Here is a 23,126-nt window from a genome sequence, read left to right on the forward strand (position 1 = left end):
TGGAAAGGAAATAATTCCTGTTGCAATTTGGGTGTTTTCTGATGTTTGACAAGCATCTGGTGTGTTCAGCCATAAACTGAGGACATCTCAGAGTCCCTGTAAAGTTTTTTTTTTTCTGTTTTTTTGTTTTTCCCAAGAGAATTGGAGAATAACTGACTGGGGAGGGAAGGAAGAAGAAGAATTGAAAGAGCTTAAGGTTGCAAACAGGATGACCACAGTGAAACCTGATGGATAAGGACTAAGTAAGAAAGTCGTGGCTTGAGAGAGGAGAACGTGGCAGAAAGAGGGGTCGGGTGAGAAGGTTCTAGGCTGAGGGGGCACAGGGCATGGATGTGCCAGGGTGTGCTGAGAGGGGTCAGGACAGGCTAGAGCACCAGCAGGTCGGCCTCACAGAGGGCCCTGTGTTGGTGATCCCCTCGACCGGCCCATACTCTTCTCCAGAGGTCACGTGTGGACGTGGCCTGGCGAGTGCATGTGCAAGCTAACAAATGACACACACTCAGATGTTGCAGACAAATTAAAATTTACTGGGACAGACAGAAATGCACCTACCCAGGACTACAGTTAAGCATTTACTATTAACCAAAGAGTCGTGTTCACATTCCAGATAAGTCTATGTGGGAAAGCATTCAGAATTTACTAGGTTGTTCTACTTCGCGATTTCATCTACAATAGGGACAACAAACTGACACTCAGGATTTGGAGGGCTCTCATTACAATACTACACATTGAACAGAGACAAACATCAGTGACTTTGAGAAAAAGGTATAAAAAGACCAAAACCACCCACTGTAGAAAGGGCTCTTGGATGTTACTGTATACAGTGTGGTCAAGGTAAAAACTAAACGAAACTGTAGATGGCATCCCGTGAAGAGGAGAGGGGCAGACCTGGACAGACACGCTGTCATTCACTGCTGGGCATGGGAAAATGGGCATAAAGGAGGAGGACCTGATATAATATCTCGAATTCAGTGTGAAGGTATTCCCATGCCTAGAATGTTCACGGAAACAAAAAGACAGTAATATGTTAGACAACTAACCATTGTGGAAGAAAATTCTGGGGCTTAACCTAGATGCCAAGGAAATGGTATCCAATAAAAGAACCATTTATGGAATAAGAATATAACTATTTACTAAGGAGGTTCCAAAAATGAGCCAGTGAAGTTTCAACTCCATATCTGTCTCCAACAAGGGAACGATTATCACAGTACTATTTTTTTTTTAATCAAGATTTTTGTGTATACGCCATCACTAGCTAAAGGGCTCCTGCCAAAAAAGAGGAAAGCAAAAATTCTTCTTCTAAGGATGAGGTAACTAAAATATCAAATCTTTACTACTTATGCAAAGTACCTTTAAAAAAATCTAATGCTGTCTTGCCAAAGCGAGGCATGAAAAGTGGCGTTAATGTTGCTCCATTGATTTGGGGTTCCAGTCTTAGGAGGGCTTTTTATTTAATATTTTAATGAATCAAAATACCTTCTCGGAATGTCTCTGAAAATGAGCATCTCATTACCTTCCTGGGAATTGACTAGTGAGCGCTCTTCTCCATCATTAAGTTAATGCTAAGGATCTTTAAGTGTCATCTTAATTTGACACTTGTCATAAGATAATTAGGCAAATTAAAATCAGTGTGGTTCACTCTGTTCCTAGAAGTTTCTCTAAGTGAAATCGATTTGTCGATTTTAATTTGTTCTCTTGTGCATTTTTCCAAGCTCAGAGGAGATGGTTTTCTTTGATGGTCTAAACTGAGATTTAAAAAATACGTCTCGATTCTTTTATACATTCGATTGTAATTTAGCTGCAATTAAGCACCTGTTTTCTAAATTATCCTCTCAGAGTTTTGTTCAAGTGAGAAAAAAACAAAAACAAAAACTGAAACAGAGGTGAAGGAGTTGAGATCCCAATACAGAGCTTGCCTATGGTCACCCGATACCTAGGGTCCTGGCTGTACTCATTCTATCAGGCCAAATGAGTTTGCCATATCGAGTAAGTTCATGTCCCATCTTAGCCAAGTCCAGGGATAATGCCACTGGGTCTGGCCAATGCAGGGATTGGAAAATACTAGTTTGAGGTGGGCTGGTAAAGTATAAACAAATGGTCAGTTTGGAGCGGGGGCTGGTCAGCTGCTGCTGTAATCATGGTTTGGCTGGGTATATTTTTCGCCTGAGTTTATGTGGTCTCCTTGTGGACTAGCTGGAGTGCAGGAAGGGAAGAAAAACAAATGTGGGCAAGAGATCCTTGCTGGCTGGCTGATGAGGGCGTCCTTGTGGGTGGAAACCGGGTGGGGCAGGAGCTTAAGGCCCTGTACTGAGCTAAATGGGGGCCACTTTGAAGACTACTCTTTGGTACTTGTACGGGTACAGCTTGATAGGGGGAGAAATCCTAAAGACTCTAGAGATGATGACCCTACCAAATTTGGAGATAGACTCTAATCATGAGTTAACTTAGGGAAAAGAAACGCAATGATAAAGGGCTTTCTTCATTAGTACCTTGACACTTGTGTCGGAGAGGGGATAAGGGCAGGACTAGCTCTTAAAAATCTAGCCCTAGCTTCCCATGTGCCGTCGTGGAGTTCTTTCTAGGCCTCCATCTGAGACTCTTTACAAATGATGAGCGATCAAAAATCTGTAGAGCTTTTATAGCCTCATCATGATGTGTGGCTAGAGAGTGGCAAAACTGAAACATTGAGTTAAGAATGCTGAATTTTCTTCTGCTAAGGAACAGCGAGGGACTGTCTTCTCAGAGAGCAGAGGGTATGTGTACATGCCTTAGAAAAAGCCCTTGAGTAGGTAGGAAGGGAGGGGCCTGCCGCAGACAGGACTGCTGCAAGCCCCAGGGGCGCTTGAGCTGAAATGAGAGAGATGGCTTGTGAAGCTGCCCACGTGGGAGTCGCATGGCTTCTGCGAGGAAAGCAATTTAGGCAGACAGAGGCTTATCCAAATCAAAGAGGCTTCCAGTAACTCTGCTGCCACAGACAGAAGCAGCCTCCTCAGTCTGCAGGCTACAAGTGCCAACTGTTAGTGCAAAAAAGGACTTTGATACACATTTCCTATTCCAGAAATGATGATCCAGGTCTGGACAAGCTGACAAATGTGTAATTGTTTTTCAAATGAGTTTTTAATAGATACCCAAACCCTTTTTTTCTGAGAGGTGTGTATAGTCTCTTCTGTACGTACTTCCATGTTTATGTACGTACAGAGAGAGGCATCCAGACACCTTTTCTAATAAAGGAGATCAGTTCCCCAAAGGGACTCTTGACTGAATTAAGGCTGTTGTTTGTAGGAAGCCAGATTGAGTAATGTGAAAAACTGATTTGTAATAATAGACACCAGGGGTGGTGGGGGGCAGTGGGAACAAGGTACAGTGCAGTGTGTTTTCCACAACATCTACAGGACACAAGAAAAGCACTTAGACACGGTAAGGCCGGGAACCATGCTGTACTAACCACCAGTGTCGGTGATCGCAAAGGGTCTTTGACGTTTGAGGGTAGGGGCTCCCTGCACTGTCAGAATGCCACATAAATCACATGCTTGTTGCAAAAAACTCACAGGAGGGAAGGAGGCTCTAATTCAGCCAGCCTTCCCCTGTCTAAAAAACAAAACACAACACCCTTTTTCCCACACGCCGTATGCAAAATGCTCCGGGAACAAGGAGTTGTCTTCCGAACCTTAGGTTGGGTAGAGAGGGCAACAATGGAGAAGAGACCATGTGCCGTGGAGTCTTAGATACAAATGCAGGAACAGGAAGTGACTTGCAGTGTTGTGCCAACCTCGTGTCCTCCTCCTCGTGGGAACTACCATATGTACCCGACCTCGTCCTCTTTCTCGTCGCCCTCGTCCTCATCGTCCTCCGTCGCTGCTCGGGCGTGCACCCGCAGCTTCCCCACTTTGTCCTTTGGTCCCAGCTCCCATTCATCCTCTAGGTCATCCAGCAGGACCACAGAGCCGCCACTGCCAAAATCCCCTGAAGTTTCCTGCTCCTCTTCTGAAACATTAAGAAGGAAGAAAAGATCTGAGGTTAGGTTCTGCTTATGCCTCACGACTTCCTTAACTGTAGGGCAAAATCATGCAATTTACCTTCTGAACATGAGAGCCTCCCTGTCTACCTGGCACGGACCACAAGCCTTATTCTGATATGAGCCCCAGAATTCTTGAGATGTTTCTACCTTTTTGGGAGGTCTATCTGAGTCACTCTTTGCCTGCAACCGTTTCTGACTGTCAAAAACGGTTGTCCAGTTCATTGGCCATAGTGAGCTCCTGGCACTCGGAAAACTAGCTATGCATTATCTCATGTGATTTCAGGGTTACTTTATCTCCATTGTAAACTCACTCACTGTAGACCATAACGACCTCTACAAATTCTTCTGCCCAGATCCTCATACAGTGAGTACCTCTAAGTCACCAGAGGTCATTGGGGGCTGATGCAGCAGGCCTTACTCACCACAGCTCACAGCACCCTGTTTCCTGGAGCCAGCTAGCTCGTTCCCGTATTTATCCACACACCAGCACTGCCCTGTGCCACCGTGGCACTGTGTGGCTTTGTAATAGCCCTCCTCATTACACCGAGGTATGAGTGCTCCTGGGAGAACGAGAGGTCCAACTTGAATCAGAGAAGTGCACAGATACTCAGAGTTAATGCCCTCAAAAACAGACAAGAGGGCTCACACATCAGACAGGGTATTTACTGCAAAGCCAGCAAGAAAGAAAGGCATGCTTGGTTATTACCTAATCAAAATTACAGGGCCCTAGGACTTGCTCAAGGTTAGATAGGATTCCTTCTTGGATGAGTTCTCTTTTTCCCTGTGGTTCTACTCTTATTAATAACTTTTTATTTCAGAAGTTTTTCCAGTTTTATTGAAATGTAATTGACATATAATCGACACACAGCACTGGATAAGTTTAAGGTGTATAGCACAATGATTTGACTTATATATTGTGAAATGATTACCACAGTAAATTTAGTTTACATCCATCATCTCATATAGAAAAAAAAAAAAAAGTCTTTTTCCTTGGGAGAAGAACTCTCACGATTTACTCTTAGCAACTTTCACATCTACCATACAGCAGTGTTAACTATAGATATCACGTTGTATGTTATATCCCAGTACTTATTTATCTTATAACTGGAACTTTGTACCTTTGGACCACCTTCATCCAATTTTCCCACTGCCCATACTCTGCCTGTGTTTACCACCAATCTCAAAGTTTGTTTTTAGATTATACATACAAGTGATCATACCGTATTTTCTTTCTCTGTCTGACTTACTTCACTTAGGATAATGCCCTCAAAGTCCATCCATGTCATCACAATTGGCAGGATTTCCTTCTTTCTTCTGGCTGAATGATGTTCTGTTCATATATATATATATATATATATATATATATATATATATATATATATATATACATATATGAACTTCTTTAGCCATTCATCCGTTGATGAACACTTAGGTTGTTTCCACATCTTGGCTAATGTAAATGATGCTGCCATGAATATGGGTGTGCAGATATCTCTTTGACATAGTATATTCATTTCCTTCAGATATATTCCCAGAAGCAGAATTTCTGGATCATATGGTAGTTCTATCTTTAATTTTTTGAGGAACCTCCATACTGTTTTCCATAGGGCTGCACCAATTTATAATCCCAGCAACAGTGCACAAGGGTTCTCCTTTTTCCACATCCTTGCCAACATTTGTTATCCCTTGTCTTTTTCATGATAGCCATTCTAACAGGCAGGACCTGATATCTTTTTTTTTTTTTTTTTTTAAAACATCTTTATTGGGGTATAATTGCTTTACAATGGTGTGTTAGTTTCTGCTCTATAACAAAGTGAATCAGCTATACATATACATATGTTCCCATATGTCTTCCCTCTTGCGTCTCCCTCCCTCCCACTCTCCCCATCCCACCCCTTCCAGGCTGTCACAAAGCACCGAGCTAATATCCCTGTGCCTTGCGGCTGCTTCCCCCCAGCTATCTACCTTACTACGTTTCTTATTGTGGTTTTGATTTGCACTTCCCTGATGATTAGTGAGGCTGAGCACCTTTTCATGTACCTGTTGACCATCTGATTATCTTCTTTGGAAAAAATGTCTATTCAGTTCCTTTGTCCATTTGTCAAATTGAATCATTTGTGGAGTTTTTGGTTTGTTTTGGTTTTGCTATTGAGTCGTATGAGTTCTTGACATATATGGATATGAGCCCCTATCTGATATATGGTTTGCAAATATCTCTTCTCATTCCGTAGGTTGTCTTTTCGTTTTTTTGATTCTTTTGCTGCACAGAAGCTTTTAAGTTTGCTGTAGTCCCACATAGTTTTGATCTTGTTGCTTGTGTTTCAGGTGTCATATGCAAAAACTCACTGCTAAGGCCCATGTCAAGAGCTTTTTTCCCATGTGTTTTTCTAGCAGTTTTATTGTTTCCAGTCTTACGTTTAGGTCTTTGATCAATTTCAAGTTAATTTTTGTGAGTGGTGTAAGGGGTCTAGTTTCATTCTTTTACATGTGTATATCCAATTTTCCCAGCACCATTTATTGAAGAGACTGTCTTTTGACTATATTAGTTGATTGTATATGTATGGGTTTATTTCTGGGCTCTCAATTATGTTCTGTTACTCTATGTGTCTATTTTTATGCCAGTACAACCTTGTTTGTTGACTATAGCTTTATAATGCAGCTGGAAATCAGGAAGTGTTCTTCTTTCTTCTTTCTTAGAGTTGCTTTGGCTATTTGGGGGTTTTGTGCTTTCATATAAATTTTAGGATTGTGTTTCTATTTCTGTAAAAATGCTACTGGGATCTTTATAGAAATTGCTTTGAATCTATACATGACTTTGGGTAATATAGACATTTTAACAATATTAATTCTTCTAATCCATGAATATAGGATTCCTTTCATCAATGTCTTAACAGTTTTCAGCATAGAGATCTTTCACCTCCTTGGTTAAATTGTATCATCTGCAAACAAAGAAAATTTTACATCTTCCTTTAATGTGCTGCTAGAGAATTTTTGCATCTATATTCATCTGGGATATTGGCTTGTAGTTTTCTTTTCTTGTAGTGTTTTTTTTTCTGGCTTTAGTATCAAGGTAATGCTGGCTTCATAAAATGAGTTTGGGAGTGTTCCCTCCTTTGAAGTTTTGGGGAAGAGTTGGAGAAGGATTGGTGTTAATTCTTCTTTAAATATTTGGTCAGGGCTTCCCTGGTGGCGCAGTGGTTGAGAGTCCGCCTGCCGATGCAGGGGACACGGGTTCGTGCCCCGGACCGGGAAGATCCCACATGCCGTGGAGCGGCTGGGCCCGTGAGCCATGGCCGCTGGGCCTGCGCGTCCGGAGCCTGTGCCCCGCAACGGGAGAGGCCACAACAGTGAGAGGCCCGCATACCGAAAAAAAAAAAAAAAAAAAAAAAAAATATTTGGTCAAATTCACCAGTGAAGCTATCTGCTCTTGGTCTTTGCTTTCTTGGGAGATTTTTGCTTATTGATTCAATCTCCTCACTAGTAACCGGTCTGTTCAGATTTTCTATTCCTTCCTGATTCAATAACATTAATACTTGAGAGAATCACAGGATTTTTTTATCCTTTATATGCTTTTAATGAGTGGCACAATTTTTAAAAATATATCTTTGCTTTCCTGGAATAAGTACTACTTGGTCGTGATATATTGGATTCAATTTTCTGATCCTTTTGCATCTATGTTACTAAGTGATAGAGGCATATAGTTTTGTTTCTTCAATTTCTGTATCAAAGCAACTAATTTGTAAAGTGATTCAGGTATTTTTCTTTTTCTGTACTCCAGATGTTTTGTATAAAATGAGAATGATCTCTTCCATGGATTCACCCATAAAAATATTTTGGGCCTGGTGCCTATTTTAGGAGGTGACAGTAGTATTTTGATTTAAAATTAATGTTTTTTTTTTTTTTTTTTTAATCCTGTTGGGTCTTCTTTTTCTTCATGACCCATACTCAGAGTATCCTTTTCAACTAGGTTTTTGTAATTGCTGTAAGTTGGTTTATAGCAATGGTTTCCAAAGTGTGGGCCCAGGACCAGCAGCTGCATCATCAGTGGGAAGCAAACTGCTTAGAAAAGCCAATTCTTGAGCCCACCTCAAACCTACTGAATTAAAGACTTTGAGAGTGGGGCCCAGCAAACTATGCTTTAATAAACTCTCCAGGGGTTTCTGTAGTTCTCAAACTGTGAAGTTTGAGAACTACAGATTTATACTATTCATCTATATCTGAGGTTACAGCCCATTTTTAAATTCATGAGACTGTTTGAGGCTTTCACATTGTCAAAGTTTTGTCTATTTGATTTCTTTTTGCTTTAGTCTTAACTGTGTTGTCCTTATAGCTTTTGGATTTGAAATTTTAGTTGTTTTTTTTTTTTTTTTTTTTTTCCAGAAATGCATTTGAAGCTACGAATGTTCCTCTAAGTTTCATTTTAGTTGCTTCTCTGTTTTTGGCACATAGTGCTTTCATTTTCATTCAGGTCTAAATGTTTTGTAGTTTCACTTTATTTCATCTTTGACTAATTATTTAAAAAATAAAACCCAGACATATAAGGTTGTGTAACCTCATTTTTTACTTCTGTTTGTATTGTGTTGTAGAGAATATCATCTATGATACTTTTTTGAGGTGTTTAGTTTTAGTTTTCTTTTGTGTAGTCCATGACAAATGTCATGTGTGTTTGAACAGACTGTCTATTCTATGCCTATGTACACATACATATATAAAAATGCTAATGAATAGGAATACATATATAAAATAGGAATACATCTATAAAAATGCTAATGAATTATGTTGTTCATTTCTTCTTTTGTATACTTGAACTGTAAGTTTTCAAGAAGAGGTATATTATTAGAGTCTCTGATTAGGCTATAGATATGACAACTCCTCCTTGCAGTTCTGTTACTTTGTGTGTGTGTGTGTTCTTTTTAAAAATTTTTTATTTTATATTGGACTATGGTTGATTTACAATGTTGTGGAAGTTTCAGGTGTACAGCAGAGTGATTCAGTTATTCATATACATGTATCTATTTTTCAAATTCTCTTCCCATTTATGTTATTACAGAATATTGAGCAGTGTTCCCTGTGCTACACAGCAGACCCTTGTTGGTTATCTATTTTAAATGTAGTAGTGTATACATGTCCATCCCAAACTCCCAGTTTATCCCTCCCCACCTCCACCTTTCCCCTTTGGTAATCATAAGTTTTTCTGTGTCTGTGAGTCTGCTTCTGTTTTGTAAATAAGTTCGTTTGTATCATTTTTTTTGGTTCTGCATATAAGTGATATATGGAAACAATGGAATGTTACTCAGCCATTGAAAAGCAACATGGATGGACCTGGAGATTATCATACTAAGTGAAGTCAGACAGAGAAAGACAAGTATCATATGATATTGCTTTATATTGCAGAATCCAAAAAAAAACTATACAAATGAACTTATTTAGAAAGCAAACAGACTCACAGAATTAGAGAATGAACTTATGGTTACCAGGGGGAGTGGGGGAGGGATAGACTGGGAGTTTGAGATTGACATGATCATATGGTTTTTATTCTTCACTTTGTTAGCATGGTGTATCACACTGAATGATTTGTGGATATTGAAAAATCCTTGTGTCCCTGGGATAAACTCCACTTTACCATGGCATATGATCCTTTTAATGTATTGCTGGATTCAGTTTGCTAGTATTTTGTTGAGGATTTTTGCATCTATATTCATCAGTGATATTGGCCTGTAATTTTCCTTTTTGTGGTATCTTTGTCTGGTTTTGGTATCTGGGTGACAGTAGCCTCATAGAATGTGTTTGGGAATGTTCCTTCCTCTGCAAGTTTTTGGAAGAGTTTGAGAAGGATGGGTGTTAGCTCTTCTTTAAATGTTTGATAGAATTCACCTGTGAAGCCATCTGGTCCTGGACTCGTTTGTTGGGAATTTTTTAATCACACTTTCAATTTCAGTGCTTGTGATTGGTCTGTTCATATTTTCTATTTCTTCCTGGTTCAGTCTTAGAAGCTTCCATTCTTTTTAAGATTTTGTCCATTTTAGTGGCATATAATTGCTTGTAGTAGTCTCTTAGGATCCTTTGCATTTCTGTGGTGTCAGTTGTAACTTTTCCATTTCTAATTTTATTGATTTGCATCCTCTCCACTTTTTTCTTGATGAGTCAAAGGGTTTATCCATTTTGTTTATCTTCTCAAAGAACCAGCTTTTAGTTTTATTGATCCTTGCTATTGTTTTCTTTGTTTCTATTTCATTTATTTATGCTCTGATCTTTATCATTTCTTTCCTTACTACTAACTTTGGGTTTTGTTTGTTCTTCTTTCTCTAGTTGCTTCAGGCGTAAGGTCAGGTTGTTTATTTGGGACTTTTCTTGCTTCCTGCGGCAAGATTGTATTGCTATAAACTTCCCTCTTAGAACTGCTTTTGCATCATCCTGTTTTCATTGTCATTTGTCTCTAGGTATTTTTTGATTTCTTCAGTGATCCATTGGTTGTTTAGACTCCACATGTTTGTGCTTTTTTCCAGTGTTTATCTTATAGTTGATTTCTAATCTCACAGCACTGTGGTCAGAAAAGATGCTTGATATTGACTGCAATTTTCTTAACTCTACTGAGGCTTGCTTTGTGACCTAAGATGTGATCAATCCTGGAGAATGTTCCATGTGCACTTGAAAAGACTGTGTATTCTGCTGCTTTTGGATGGAATGCTGTATAAATATCATTTAAGGCCTGTGTTTCCTTATTGATTTTCTATCTAGATGATCTGTCCATTGATGAAAGTGGGGTGAAGTCCCCCACTATTATTGTGTCACTGTCAATTTCTCCTTTTATGTCTGTTAGTATTTGCCTTATATATTGAGTGCTCTTATGTTGGTTACATCTATAGTTACAATTGTTATAATGTTACATTTTGTTTTAAAGTTATGGGTATACCAATTGATGACATGTAACATTTCAGCAAGATAATAATACCTCTTTCTCTTAAGAACTGAAAACAAAGTATTTGCTCTTGTCAGATTTTCTCAGGCTCTGTCTCATAATAAATGAGTTTCGCCCAGTCACATTTACGGTGATTACAGATATGTGTGTTTTTATATCTACCACTGTATTTTGTGTTTGCTGTCTTCCCCCTTTCCTGCTTTCTGTTGAAATGATCAAGTTTTCCTCATTCTGTGGTTGTCTTCCATAGGTTTAAAAACTATATATTTTCTTTTATTCCTGAATAAACCAGACACATTTTTATCACATTTTTCTCACTGACCCCCAACAGTCTGAAATTTTAATTCTACCTTGATATCAAAACATTTTTGTAGTTCGTATTTGTTTAGATTTAGCAGCATGCAGCATGCCTTATTTCTTTTCCGCATTGTATCTCAATAATTCCTTCTGGTATTGTTTGTCTTCTGCGTATTAAAACCTTTAGTAAGTCTACGGTTAGTAAGCTTACTGAATCTGTGATTTGAGAATATGTCTGTCATCACACTTGGATGATCACTGAGATAAATTTAACATCCTAGGTTCAAAGTGATTTCCTCTCAGCACTCTGAAGATAATATTTTCTCTTCTAACAAACACTCAACTGTAGGTAATATTTATGACAGTTTTTAGTTTTCATTTTTCTTAGGGGGCATGTGTGTGTGTTTGATGATTGTGTGCTCATCTACTATGGGACAATTCTCAGTGTAACATGAGTAGTAACATTAATCAGCCATGTGAAGATGAAGGTTTCTGCTTACCGCTGGCTTCTACTGCCTAATTTTATTTGTGATTTTTTTGAGAGTGACTGTGTTTTTAAATTGACCTTTTATTTTATTTCATAGAAAAGATCTGGAAAGAAGAGTGGCATGGCAGACAGTAACCTCAGATCCAGCTGATTCTAGCAACTGCTCACCAAGCTATTCCAAGATGACCACGTTCTCAAAGATCACAGCTAGGAAGTTGCCCCCAGAAAAATCCCTCCTAAGTGACAGGTAAGTCTGCTGGTGCTGCAATTAGAAGTAGTGCCCATACTCTTAGTTGCTCAGCCAGTGCACAGCACCCCTGGTCTTCAGGGAACAGAAGGAAGGACAAAAGAAAAAAAAAAAGCAGATGCTTTCTTTTGAGAGCAAGTAGAAAGGTGAGGAAATGCTGATCCTCCTCCTTGAGCTGTAGTTGGAAAACAAGAGCAGTTAATAGATGTCCCCCCCCCAAAAAAAATATATATCCTGGCTTGAGGCCCCAGGTTGGTAGGAAGCAGGTGCTGCTCTATATCTATAAGGTAATAGAATTACCGTTTTTTTCTAAGTAGGCAGTAATTATAACTGACTGTAATTTGTTATTGCTTGTCTCTGCTAGGAATCTGAATGCCCCTAAATATACATGTGTTATATTAGGAGATTTCCCCCTGCAAAAAATAATTTGTAAGCAGATAAATGGTATTTTTATGAGTCAGCTGGAATAATATCCCTATGTGGGGAGATGTGGTAAAGTGAGCTTTAAAACTAGGTGGGATTCACAGTAGGAAAAAGATAGGCCTTTCATTCCTATGAACTGGGGAAAATAAAAGATGAGACATTTTATCTGAGGCCACATACTTTAAAAATAATATCTCATTATCAATGAAGCAGTAAGAAGATATCCATGCATCCAAAAATAGCACTGTCTATTAGTTCTCTTAAGCACATCACTCAAACCCAAAATAACCTCGCACATGGACGAATCAGATCATTGAGCACACAAGTCCTTGCACTGGAGGAAAGCCCAATGGAAGAGGGATCCAGAAAGATACTTTTATGTCTTCAACACTGGAGAAGAACCTACACTCAGGTCCAGATCACAACGACTTTGGAGTTCTTGGTGAGCTGAAAAGGGTGTTATCAGAAGTGGGAAGTCTAAGGCAAGCCAGCGAAATAAGTAATTTGCAAAAGTAGAAGGAAGGAGATAAGATGCACTTTGAGTGGCACAAACATCAGATGAAGGGAAATGGCTAGAGTTCACAGACCAATCTGCAAAAAACTTGCCCGTTTCCTTCAAGAAAATAGATAAATGGCAGGCTGTTTAGGGGGTGAACCTGCTTCTGAATGTTTAACAAGAATAATTCGTGTTGTAGCTGTCAGCTCTCTTTTTAAAAAGCAAGGGAAGCAGTGCAGGCTCTTTTTTGGGCAAACAAATGATGTGTCTCTGATGTCTCAGCAACGGCCTGTTCTGTGTGCTGCAGAAAGGAGGGTATGGAGCTAAAGGGAACCTTCAACAGCCAGCATTTGTTACCTTGGCCACAGATTTGCATGTCAGGGAAAAAACACACTCGCACAACCCACTTGCTTCCACCTCAACATTTGGACAAAAGATAAGAGGAGAAACCTAGAGACAGAGTCCAGTGATCATGCACATGAAACAGAAATGTGTTTACGTGCACTCGAGTCCTTGGACCCTGTCTGATAAACTTAGAAGGGACTCGGCTCATCGTCCTCCTTGAATGGACAACTTGATCTGCAGAATGTAGGAAATTCTAGAATTTATAGAGCTTATCATTTTAACTTGGAAGGAACCCTTGAGAGCTCCGTTTAATGGCCATACCTGAAAGAAGGAAAAGCCAAGATCAGGGAGGGGTTAGCTCGATTTCAGCCCGGTGACCTGCCCACTGGTCGTGGGCTGACCTCTGACGTCTCCTCCCGCTGATGGAGCATGCAGCGTTTCTCAGCCAGCTAACAGCCTCAGAGTATGTCCTGCGGACTACCGCATAGTACCAGCTTCCTGGAAGAGCCCTGTCTCGGGTAATAGGAGGCAGTTCTTTCACAAAACACTGGTCCCTAATTGAATAACCATGGCTGTGCTCAATATTGCAAGAGACACGGGTGGTTTAATTAGTTGTTTAAATGAGTGGCAAGAAATGGTACTTACCCAACAGGCTTTTCCCCTTGTTCAGCTTCTGAATCCTGTTCATCTCATTCTGGCAAGGGAGACCTAAAAATAATTTATGAAAGTCAGTTTCCAGATGGTAAGGGATATGATTGCTAATGACTGGTTTCACTCTTGACACACCTGGGAGTGGAATTACTTCATCTGCTGTGCAGCTATGCAGCAAAACAAACTCAGGCCATTTTAGTGGCACTAATTTTACAAAAACAACATTTTATACCACTAGGTACTTAAAATAGTATTCGGGGGCTACTTGCACTGCATAGGAATCTTTCTTCCCACCAACCAGTCAAGCAAATACCAAGTGTCTAGTCAGTGATTTCATTATTTACTTCCTTATATAAAGAAAAAAAGTCTCTTATCAGCCAAGACTTCTATGAGCTGAGAACCAGGATAAAATGTTACTAGTGGGGACGTGTGTTGAATCCACAGACTGGGACAAATACTTAATCTACCTCAGGTCTTACTGCAGGATAGAAAGACGATCAGAATGGCTACTTCCGACCTCATGGCTCGCTACCCCAGGAAAGTAAAACACAGGCCTCAAGGGACAACTATGAAGATACAGAAGAGATCTAGAGGGACAGAAGGGTGACACCTTAACTCTGGGCTTTGCCACCTCCTAGGTAAGTACTTTGGGCCTGTCTCTTTATCCCTCTCAGCCTCCATGTCTTCAGTGATAAAACGTGTGTTATTACAAACGAGCTCAAAACTGTCCATTCTCAAGTGAAGGGCTGATACAGTGGGAGCCACAGGGCTAAAGTAGGGCATATGAAAGTGTGTGGTACCCTTTTGACTTCCACTCCAAGTAAAAAGAAAGGCGACCTCACTAATCTTAACTAATCTTAATTTTACTATGACCGGCCTTTGCAGATGCTGTGGCTCTGCTATTTGCTCATGGTTCTCCAGCAAAGACCATGACATTTGGATTCTCAGAGCACTTACCCTACCTCTGTAAGTACAAGTGTGGAGTCTGCAGAAGGTACCTGAGTGCCTGTTTACATCTGTTACCCTTCGGATTTCACAATGCCACCTGGTCTTGCTTCTCATTCCTTGAGAGAAACTATCAAGTACATGTTTTTGACTTCTGGGTTTAAGATGATTTCGGAGTACAGGAGAAAGATACCACCTGAAACCAACAAAAAAGAGACCCAAACTCCATCTTTCTTTGATGATTGATTAAAAGTAGCATCTAGGGCTTCCCTGGTGGCGCAGTGGTTGAGAGTCCGCCTGCCGATGCAGGGGACACGGGTTCGTGCCCTGGTCCAGGAGGATCCCACATGCCACGGAGCAGCTAGGCCCGTGAGCCAGGGCCGCTGAGCCTGCGCGTCTGGAGCCTGTGCTCCGCAATGGGAGAGGCCACAACAGTGAGAGGCCCGTGTGCCGCAAAAAAAAAAAGTAGCATCTATAGCAAATAATGAACATTCACTGAATTCTCAGAATGCACCAGCTAATGTTTTGGAACTTTCTCCTAATTAATTTAATCTTTACAGTCACCATATGAGGTAGGTACAAATGGAAATGCTCATCTCCCTATGAAGAAATACAGAGAAAAAAATCTTCAGGCATTTAGAAGACGGCTCCTGAAGGAGCAGCACTATCATAAACACTGCCAGTTCCCCAGGAAGAACGTCTCTAATTGTCAGGCCCCTTTCTCAAACGGTCTTTAAAAACTCTACTTATAAGTAGAAATGAATCAAGACTGAGACCTACTAAAAGTGCTGCAAGAAAAAGGAGCGAACAAGAACTTCAGATGAAAAACTTGTGACAGAAAATGTATGCTGCCGAGAAGAAAATATTTACCAAAGATTCTAATGAAAAAAGACCGTCTACAAGTATTTTAATGCACAGATACAAAAGCTCAAGGATATAAATGACATAAAGAGGAAAATTAAGCCGTTAAAGAAAGGAAGGCTATATCTGAAGCAACAAAACTGATGTGAAACGTCCATGTGACTGATGAGAAGAGACTAAACACGTGGGACAAAAAAGTTTTAATTCTAGAGCTCGAAAGAGCATAACATGTCTCAGGAAAAAGTGATTGATGTAGCCTGAGCAAAACTAAAACATGTCCAAGGAAGTTCATAGCTGTGAAAGGTAAAGAATCCTTTTGACTTCCAGGCAAAATGGGTACATCACCACCAAAAGGGAGAAAAGTTCGTATGGGTTTACTCTTTCAGTAACTACATCCAGGGCTAGGAGAATAACATTAAAGTATCAAGAGAGCAAACTATGATTCCAGGAAGTTTATACTTAGCATCTTTGCTTCTGTATAAAGGAAATGTATATATTTTCAAACATTCAAAGGCTAATTCCCATGAGAACTTCTGAAAAAACTTCTAAAACTTGGCAATAAAGAATGATCTCAGTCAGCACGAAGAGAGTTTAAAAGTGCTCTTTCAAAGCTTTATTGGGCCAAAGAGGTACCCAGATCCTTAACTGTAGAATATCTACAAATTAACCATAATAAAAATACAAACTATGAATACCCATGGCCTATAGCTAAAGGAGTACTTTACTTTGGAGGAAAACTTTACCCTCAAGTATGTACATTAAAAATATAGGAAATAATAAAGAAAGGTGAGGGTAAATAGAACTCCCAAAGTTGGTTCTGGGTCAGGAAGGGAGGTGGTAGGAACTTTATCAAAAAAATAAAGGAACTAACTTAAGAAAATGGGAGAAGTACACAAAATAAGAAACAAAGAATGACACCAAATTATTTTGCTCAACTCCTCCTAGATGCTGTTCTTTTCTTTTCCATAGGTGGGTCCTTGCTCCCTCCCACAGTTGCTGAAAGGGCAGCCTATCTGGAGACATCACATGTGGCCAGGGGCTCAGCTGTGTCTTGTGGTTAAGGCAGTTACTTCCCTCTCAGGGCCCTGGCATTACCCCTCCGGGTGAAGTATTAGTGTATTAGCAATGAGGCTTTGCTTCATTCAGCCTCAACCTGGAGCTAAAGCCACATGAATTAGTATGAACTCGAGCCCAAAGCTATCATTAAGCTTAATGCTGAACCACCACAAGCATTCCTATTGAAGTAAAAAGCATGGCTATTATGTAACATCGATTTGGAAGAACTAGCTGATGTGATTAGAAAGAAATGAGGTACAAAAATTGAAAAGAGAAAACACTATCACTATTTGCAGATAATATGAGTGCACACCTGAAAAATTCAAGGAAACCAACCAGAATAACCATCATAAATAAAGTGAGGATTTAGTATGGTGGCCGGGGACAAATTTAATAGTGAAGCCATCACCAGTGAGGAAATATAATGGGAAAAAATGGATTGTCTATACTGGCAACAACAATAAACATAAGGGAAGTATAACAGCTGTGAAAACAAACCCTGTTCTAGGATAAAAGGGTTCAATATTATATAGCTGTCAACTCTCTAGATTAATCTAATTTTGCCTAATTCTAAAAAAAATACCAGTAAGTTTTTTTTTAATTGAATGAACTGATTATAAAATTCAAAGAGTTCAAACATATAGGACATATAACGATATTCTGAAAAAAGGTTAATGGTAGGAGAGAGTGGTCCACTAAATAATAAAACATGTCAATTAGTAGGACAGAGCACCCAGGAATAGACAGATATACAAAGAGCATATAGGAGTTTTATATATGATAGAGGAAGCATTTCAAACTAGTGGGAGAAAGATGGGTTAGTCAATTAATGACAAATGGGCAAGTGGACAACCATCTCAAGGGATCGGGACTGGGACCCTACTTGACTGCATACACACAAAAAACTAAAGTGATAAAAGATTTCTGTAAACAAACAAAACCCCACAAAGGTACTAAAGAAAAGAAGAGAATTGCTTTACTATCTCACAGTGGGAAATGCCTTTCTAAGCTTAAAGTAAGCCTTATGGCTTCTAAGAAGCCCCAAAATAAAAGATGGAGCCCAAAATAAAAGATGGAGAAATCTAACTATCTTAAAATTTTAAATTTCACCCTAGCGAAAACGCACATAGTCCAATTTGGGGAAAAAAACTATTTGCAATACCTATGATGAGACCAATTCTAATGTCTTAGTATAGAGAGAGTTCCTACTGAAACCAAACAGAAACACCTAAGGACCTAATCTGAAGAAAATGTACAAAAAAACAAAGACATGAAGGATCTTACACTGACTTTGGGAATTATGTAGCAAAGGTTTCCACGCCCGTCTTACAGATGGAAAAGCTGAGGCACAACAGTTAAAAGATTTTCCTAAAAGGAGGAGTGGAATATCACACTCCTTAATTATGCTCCTGGGTTTTCCCTACCATGCTGAAAGTGGAGGTCAATGAGGAGAAAAGAGCATTTGCTTTATTCTCTAGCTGTGTCTTTCTGCTTGCTGATCCTTGTCTATCTCCCCAGGACATGATAGGGGGCCCTTCCCTGCACAGCATGGTGGCCCTGCCCTCTGGGCCCTACCTCCCTCCTGCCTTACCTCCAGGCTTCTGGAAGCAGTAGCACCACTCATTGTTAGAAAGCTTGCCATCCTTGAAGGAGTCACAGGAATTGAAGAGAGGCTTGATACAGGGCTCATACTTATCCAGGTAGATGGCGTTGATCTCTGAGTGGTCAAGCAGGAGGTCATAGTTCATGTCCAACTTGTTGAACATCCAGCCCAGGGAGTCCTTGCAGATGGGAAGGATGCTGGTGTCAAACCCTGTAGAGGGAAGGACATGTCTCAGCTGCCACCAAGCCCGCTCTCTCATGCCCTGCTTGCTCCCCAGCTTTCTGCCCCCAGAGGAGCCCCAGGGCCCACCCTCTCCACCTCCTCCCCTGGTGCTTTACCCCTCCACGGGTACAGTCTCAGTAGCCTTCTACCAGAACATGTGGTGGTGGTTGGTTGGTTTTTAAATGAAACAGTCTAAAATGTGCTAAAACAGAAGTCAGCATTTGAGGAGAATATATTCTAAAGGGAATAAATCCCCAATCCTAATTTATCTGTGATGTAAATAGGGATTTTCATTTACCAGACTTGCTTATAACAGGGGATGCCTGAAAAAGGAAGAGTACAAACATGGTGAGTAAGAGGACTAACGGATAATACTGCAAACTATGCTTTTATATTGAGGAAAAAAAACTACTTGAAAAATCAAAACAAAAGAACTATCGTAAAAGGATGGCAGTGAGATGAAACTATGTGGTACAATCCAGAAGCAGTGATTATATCCCAAAGGACTGTTCAATCCAAGCAGTCTGAACATTAATGGGAAAACAAGCCAGGGTACCTGCCTCTGTTCCCCATTTTTCTTTTCTGCAATCCCCTCAAGAGATACATGACATGGAATCATGTATGACTCAGAAAATTATTTCTTTTTATTTCCCGAGGTGCGGGGAGGAGGGTTGGTTTTCTTAGAGAATTATTTGTTTCTACAGTGGAAACTGTAGGCGCTCGAATAATAACACTTGGCTTAACACTCGGGATACTGAGTGTACTGTAGACAAACCCCAGAGAAGGCATACCCCACATGTAAAACTCATCTTTCTTTCGGAATCAAAGCACCAGGCAATGTTAAATTATTCCATAATCTGGATTTCTAGGACTGGTTTTCTTTTCTTTTGTGTTACTGAAGGCACTCTTCTCAGCATTTTATAATTATCTCACTGAATCCTTCTAACAGCCCTAAGAGATGATGCTTTGTCTTCCCTATGGATTACAGAAAAGAAGCTCAAGATTTAAGTTACTTGCTCAAGGTCATACAATTGTGGGGCTGGAATTCAAGCCCAGGTGGCCCAACCCTCAGTCTACATTCTCAGTCCCTCCTCTCCCAGGGCTGCCTCTGCTTCGCATGACACAGGAGCCTCCTACGCCGAGGACATCCAGTTGGCTTGGGCGCCAAGTTTAGGGATGAGCAATGCAAGGGCTGCCACAGTGACTGTCACTGAGGATCCTGATGGGATCGATTGACCCTCTAGGGTTGTAACCTAGAGCCTGCTCATCAGGCTCTATGTGCCTCACCGGAAACCTCTGCTTAGTCAGCAGGATATAAGACAGAGCAAAGCGTGCCCACCCTTTAAAGTAGCATCTTTACAACAGGGTCTTGGCTGTCCAGAAGCCAGTACAGGCACACAGGAAGTGCTCAACAGAAGAACTTGTTGAGAGAAGTTTCCTAGCTACGGCAAAGTTTAACTTACCTGTTCCAACATACAAAAATCTTTCCATTTTTAAATTTATACCTTTTGATATCTTAAAGCACATCTTAGGAAAGATCCTGATTTTCAAGAAGAGAGACTATGGAACATCATCTGGCCTCTTCTTTGACTGAAGGTCATGACTGAACAATCTCTGTGATGATGATGTCCTCAGGGGCGACTGAATAAAGCAAGATAATTGACTCTGACTCTAAATGGCTCCACACTTTTCTACAGAATATTTTATGTAGTATGCATCAATGTTGTAGGATATTACCATTTTAATACACAGGAAAGAGAAATTTTAATACTGCTGACTGACCACTGAAAAGAAGTGCCAAATTTGGAAGGCTCTAGAAAAGGGGCACCTGCATCTGATATCCAGGGGAACAGAGCAGCCCTTCTGGTTGGCCCCGAGCTCATGGCATTTCTAGGGTTCCGTGGTTTTCCCCTTCAGAACTCCTGGACTGACAAAAACGTCTCTCCCTCCTGTGCCTCGTGGGCTAACCAAGTGTCATTCCTTTATATCCCTTGGCTTCAGTTGCTTCAGGACATCCAACCTAAAAACCTCTTCAGGGACTTGATTTGCCTGTGGCCAAGGGTGGGCCTTTTGCAGGCTCCCTGGGAGGCAGAAGGGACCTCCCACGACTGGAGGCTGCGAGGAGCAGCTCTTTCACGTCAATCTGCTCTTCATTGAAAGGTCGTTCAGAAAGCCGAGGGCCTCAGTGGCTCCTGGAAGACCCCTGGGAAAAGCTTCTAGAGACTACCTGTGAATTAACTGCCCACAAACTCCCAAGGAAACCTTTGGCAGGGATGGAAAGAAAGACTCTTTCTTACATCCCCCTTCCCACAGATACTACAACCCCAGGACCCACTCTTTGGACACTCAGCATTTGCTTCCCAGAATCTACCTTTCCCTTAAGGTAAGAAAGTTCCAAACTGGTGAAAGAATTGTCCCCTAGGATCAACATTCTCTACTAGTATCTCTAGATGGCTATGAACAGCAAAGGATAAACCCGAAATTAAGAAGATCATTCTAATTTGGCCTGAAGGCCAGATGCTGGTTAAACTCTGGGTCCCACCAATTACCAGTATCACTTCTTACCTACTTAGTTCAACCCAGGAGCATTACGTTCAGAAATCCTGTCCACACAAGCGTGGCATCAGGGATGGGGTGAGATACTCTCTGCTTGAAATAACGTGTGTTTTTATATTTTGACAAATCAATATAAAAATCTCTACACAGAAGAGGCTGTGGCAAAGCTCCACGCAGCTCGACAATTGTATTGTTGACTAAGCCGTTCTGTGCCAATTGGCCACAGTGTGCAGGAGCTCTCCCCTAATGGCCTTTGCGTTAAAGGCAGTGAGAGGCTCTGTCAAGGTACAAACAGGCAGACCTACTCTGAGTCTTCTCTCCAGCTTCTGGAGAGGCTCTGGGTATGGTCTCTGCCAGTTCAGTGATGGCGGAGGGAACACTTGTCTGGGAGTTTATCTATGGAAAACAAAATGCACTCTGATTAACGTCCATAGAGCTAAGTTATCAAAGATGTTTGCTACCGTGTTGCTTATAATAGCTGAAGATTAGGAGCAACTTCAAAGCTCCCAAATAAAGGTCTAATTACATAAATTATGTTGTATCTATACACAGAGATTCTATATAGTGATTACAAGGCAGAATTCAACAGCCTAGAAAGATAGTGTATTGCTGGGTGATAAAAGAAGGCCATAAGACAGTCTATAAAGTGTGTGTGAGTGTATATACATACACACACAGACATAAAGATTTTTTTCTACGTGGCAAGGGAACATTTGAAGTATATGCCACGCCACGACGTGCTTACAATTGTTAAAAGGCTGTGTTTCTATACATTTTTTAATTGAAGTATGGTTGATGTACAATATTTTGTTAGTTTCAGGGGTACAGCATAGTGATTCAGTATTTTTGCAAGTTATTACAAGACAATGGCTATAATTCCCTATGTTATATAGTATATTGTTGTTTATCTATTTTATACACAGTAGTTTGTTATTTTGGTATCTTTACTTAAATGCATTTTCCAAAAGGACTGTACTAAGCACGTGATAATTTTGCAAGCAGACTTTAAAAAACGTTAAGTTGTAGTATTTTCTTGATTCTAAGGCATTTCCCTCTCCTCCAATATTTCTGAAACTGGGGCATACTTCAAGTCAGTGTCTACATTTAACTTAGTGTTTCTTTTAACAACAGCATCTTAGGGCGGTCAGTCAACAACAGCCAATAACTGAGGAGGGAATGTGGTGTTTAAAATGAGGTAAATTAGCGAGAGTAAAGCGGTCTTACTGCCTTGGGCTGTGTCGGAGCTGGTGGGCTTGACGACCCTGTTTGCATCCTCGTGGAGGGCTCCAAACCAGTCTTTGAGCCGGGAAGCGAGGTTCCTCAACTCCTTGTCCGTGCAGGCTGGAGAAAAGAAGATGGAAGAAACAGTGAGTCCGTGGGCCTTCTCCTCGTTTGAACTCTCTGCTCTCAACATGTGATGCTCCTAACAGACCTCCCTCTCCAACCAGGATATAGCTCCTTATGCCACTGTGAAAATGCCCCAAAGATGCTGCTCTCACAGGTAAAGAGTATGACAAAGTGAGAGCCGAGACGCCCATGGCAAGCGGCGCCATGCACAACCGAACTTGGACTGCCTTGGCATTCGGAAAGCAAGCTGGGATGGCCTCGCGATCATGCACCAGCCTCCAAAGACCGTCACGGGTCCCTTTTGCTAACCCGATCAAGCTTGCTATTGCAGTTGCCAGAGAAGATGTTTTCCACTGAACTCATGGCAAGAGATTAACATTTAGGAACAGCTAATGCTCTTAGGGAAAGGCTGCCTGGGACACCAAAAGATCCCAGTGAGAGTGACTCTCGATTTCGCTTTAGCCCACGTTTGGGTTTGTGGATGTGGCTTATGTTGCCGGCCTTTGAACAGACTGACTTGACTTTTCCCTATGGACAGATGGATGCCTTGTCCCTGGAAGAGTCCTTTCTATATGCAGCCCATCTTTAGCTATCCGGCTTATCTTTTACGGTATGACAGAGCAAGGCCAACGAATACTCCTGAGAGCAAGAAG

General features: G+C 40.8%; 1 protein-coding gene across 2 annotated transcripts in view; it reads right to left on the minus strand.

The window, feature by feature from the left end:
* Positions 1-3,422: 3,422 nt before the first annotated feature.
* Positions 3,423-23,126, minus strand: part of SPOCK1 (SPARC (osteonectin), cwcv and kazal like domains proteoglycan 1) — a 558,187-nt gene continuing 538,483 nt past the window's right edge. The window contains exons 8-12 of one of the 2 annotated variants that reach the window (XM_065873450.1): positions 22,351-22,467; positions 18,337-18,558; positions 13,878-13,940; positions 4,441-4,578; positions 3,423-3,984 (exon numbers count right to left, since the gene is read on the minus strand). In XM_065873450.1, coding sequence (XP_065729522.1) covers positions 3,794-3,984; positions 4,441-4,578; positions 13,878-13,940; positions 18,337-18,558; positions 22,351-22,467 — 731 coding nt within the window. In that variant the 3' untranslated portion in view covers positions 3,423-3,793. The remainder of the gene's footprint in view (positions 3,985-4,440; positions 4,579-13,877; positions 13,941-18,336; positions 18,559-22,350; positions 22,468-23,126) is intronic. The other variant, XM_065873451.1, reaches the window with a different exon arrangement.

The sequence above is a fragment of the Phocoena phocoena genome, chromosome 3 (assembly GCF_963924675.1).
Source record: "Phocoena phocoena chromosome 3, mPhoPho1.1, whole genome shotgun sequence".
Classification (NCBI taxonomy): Eukaryota; Metazoa; Chordata; class Mammalia; order Artiodactyla; family Phocoenidae; genus Phocoena; species Phocoena phocoena.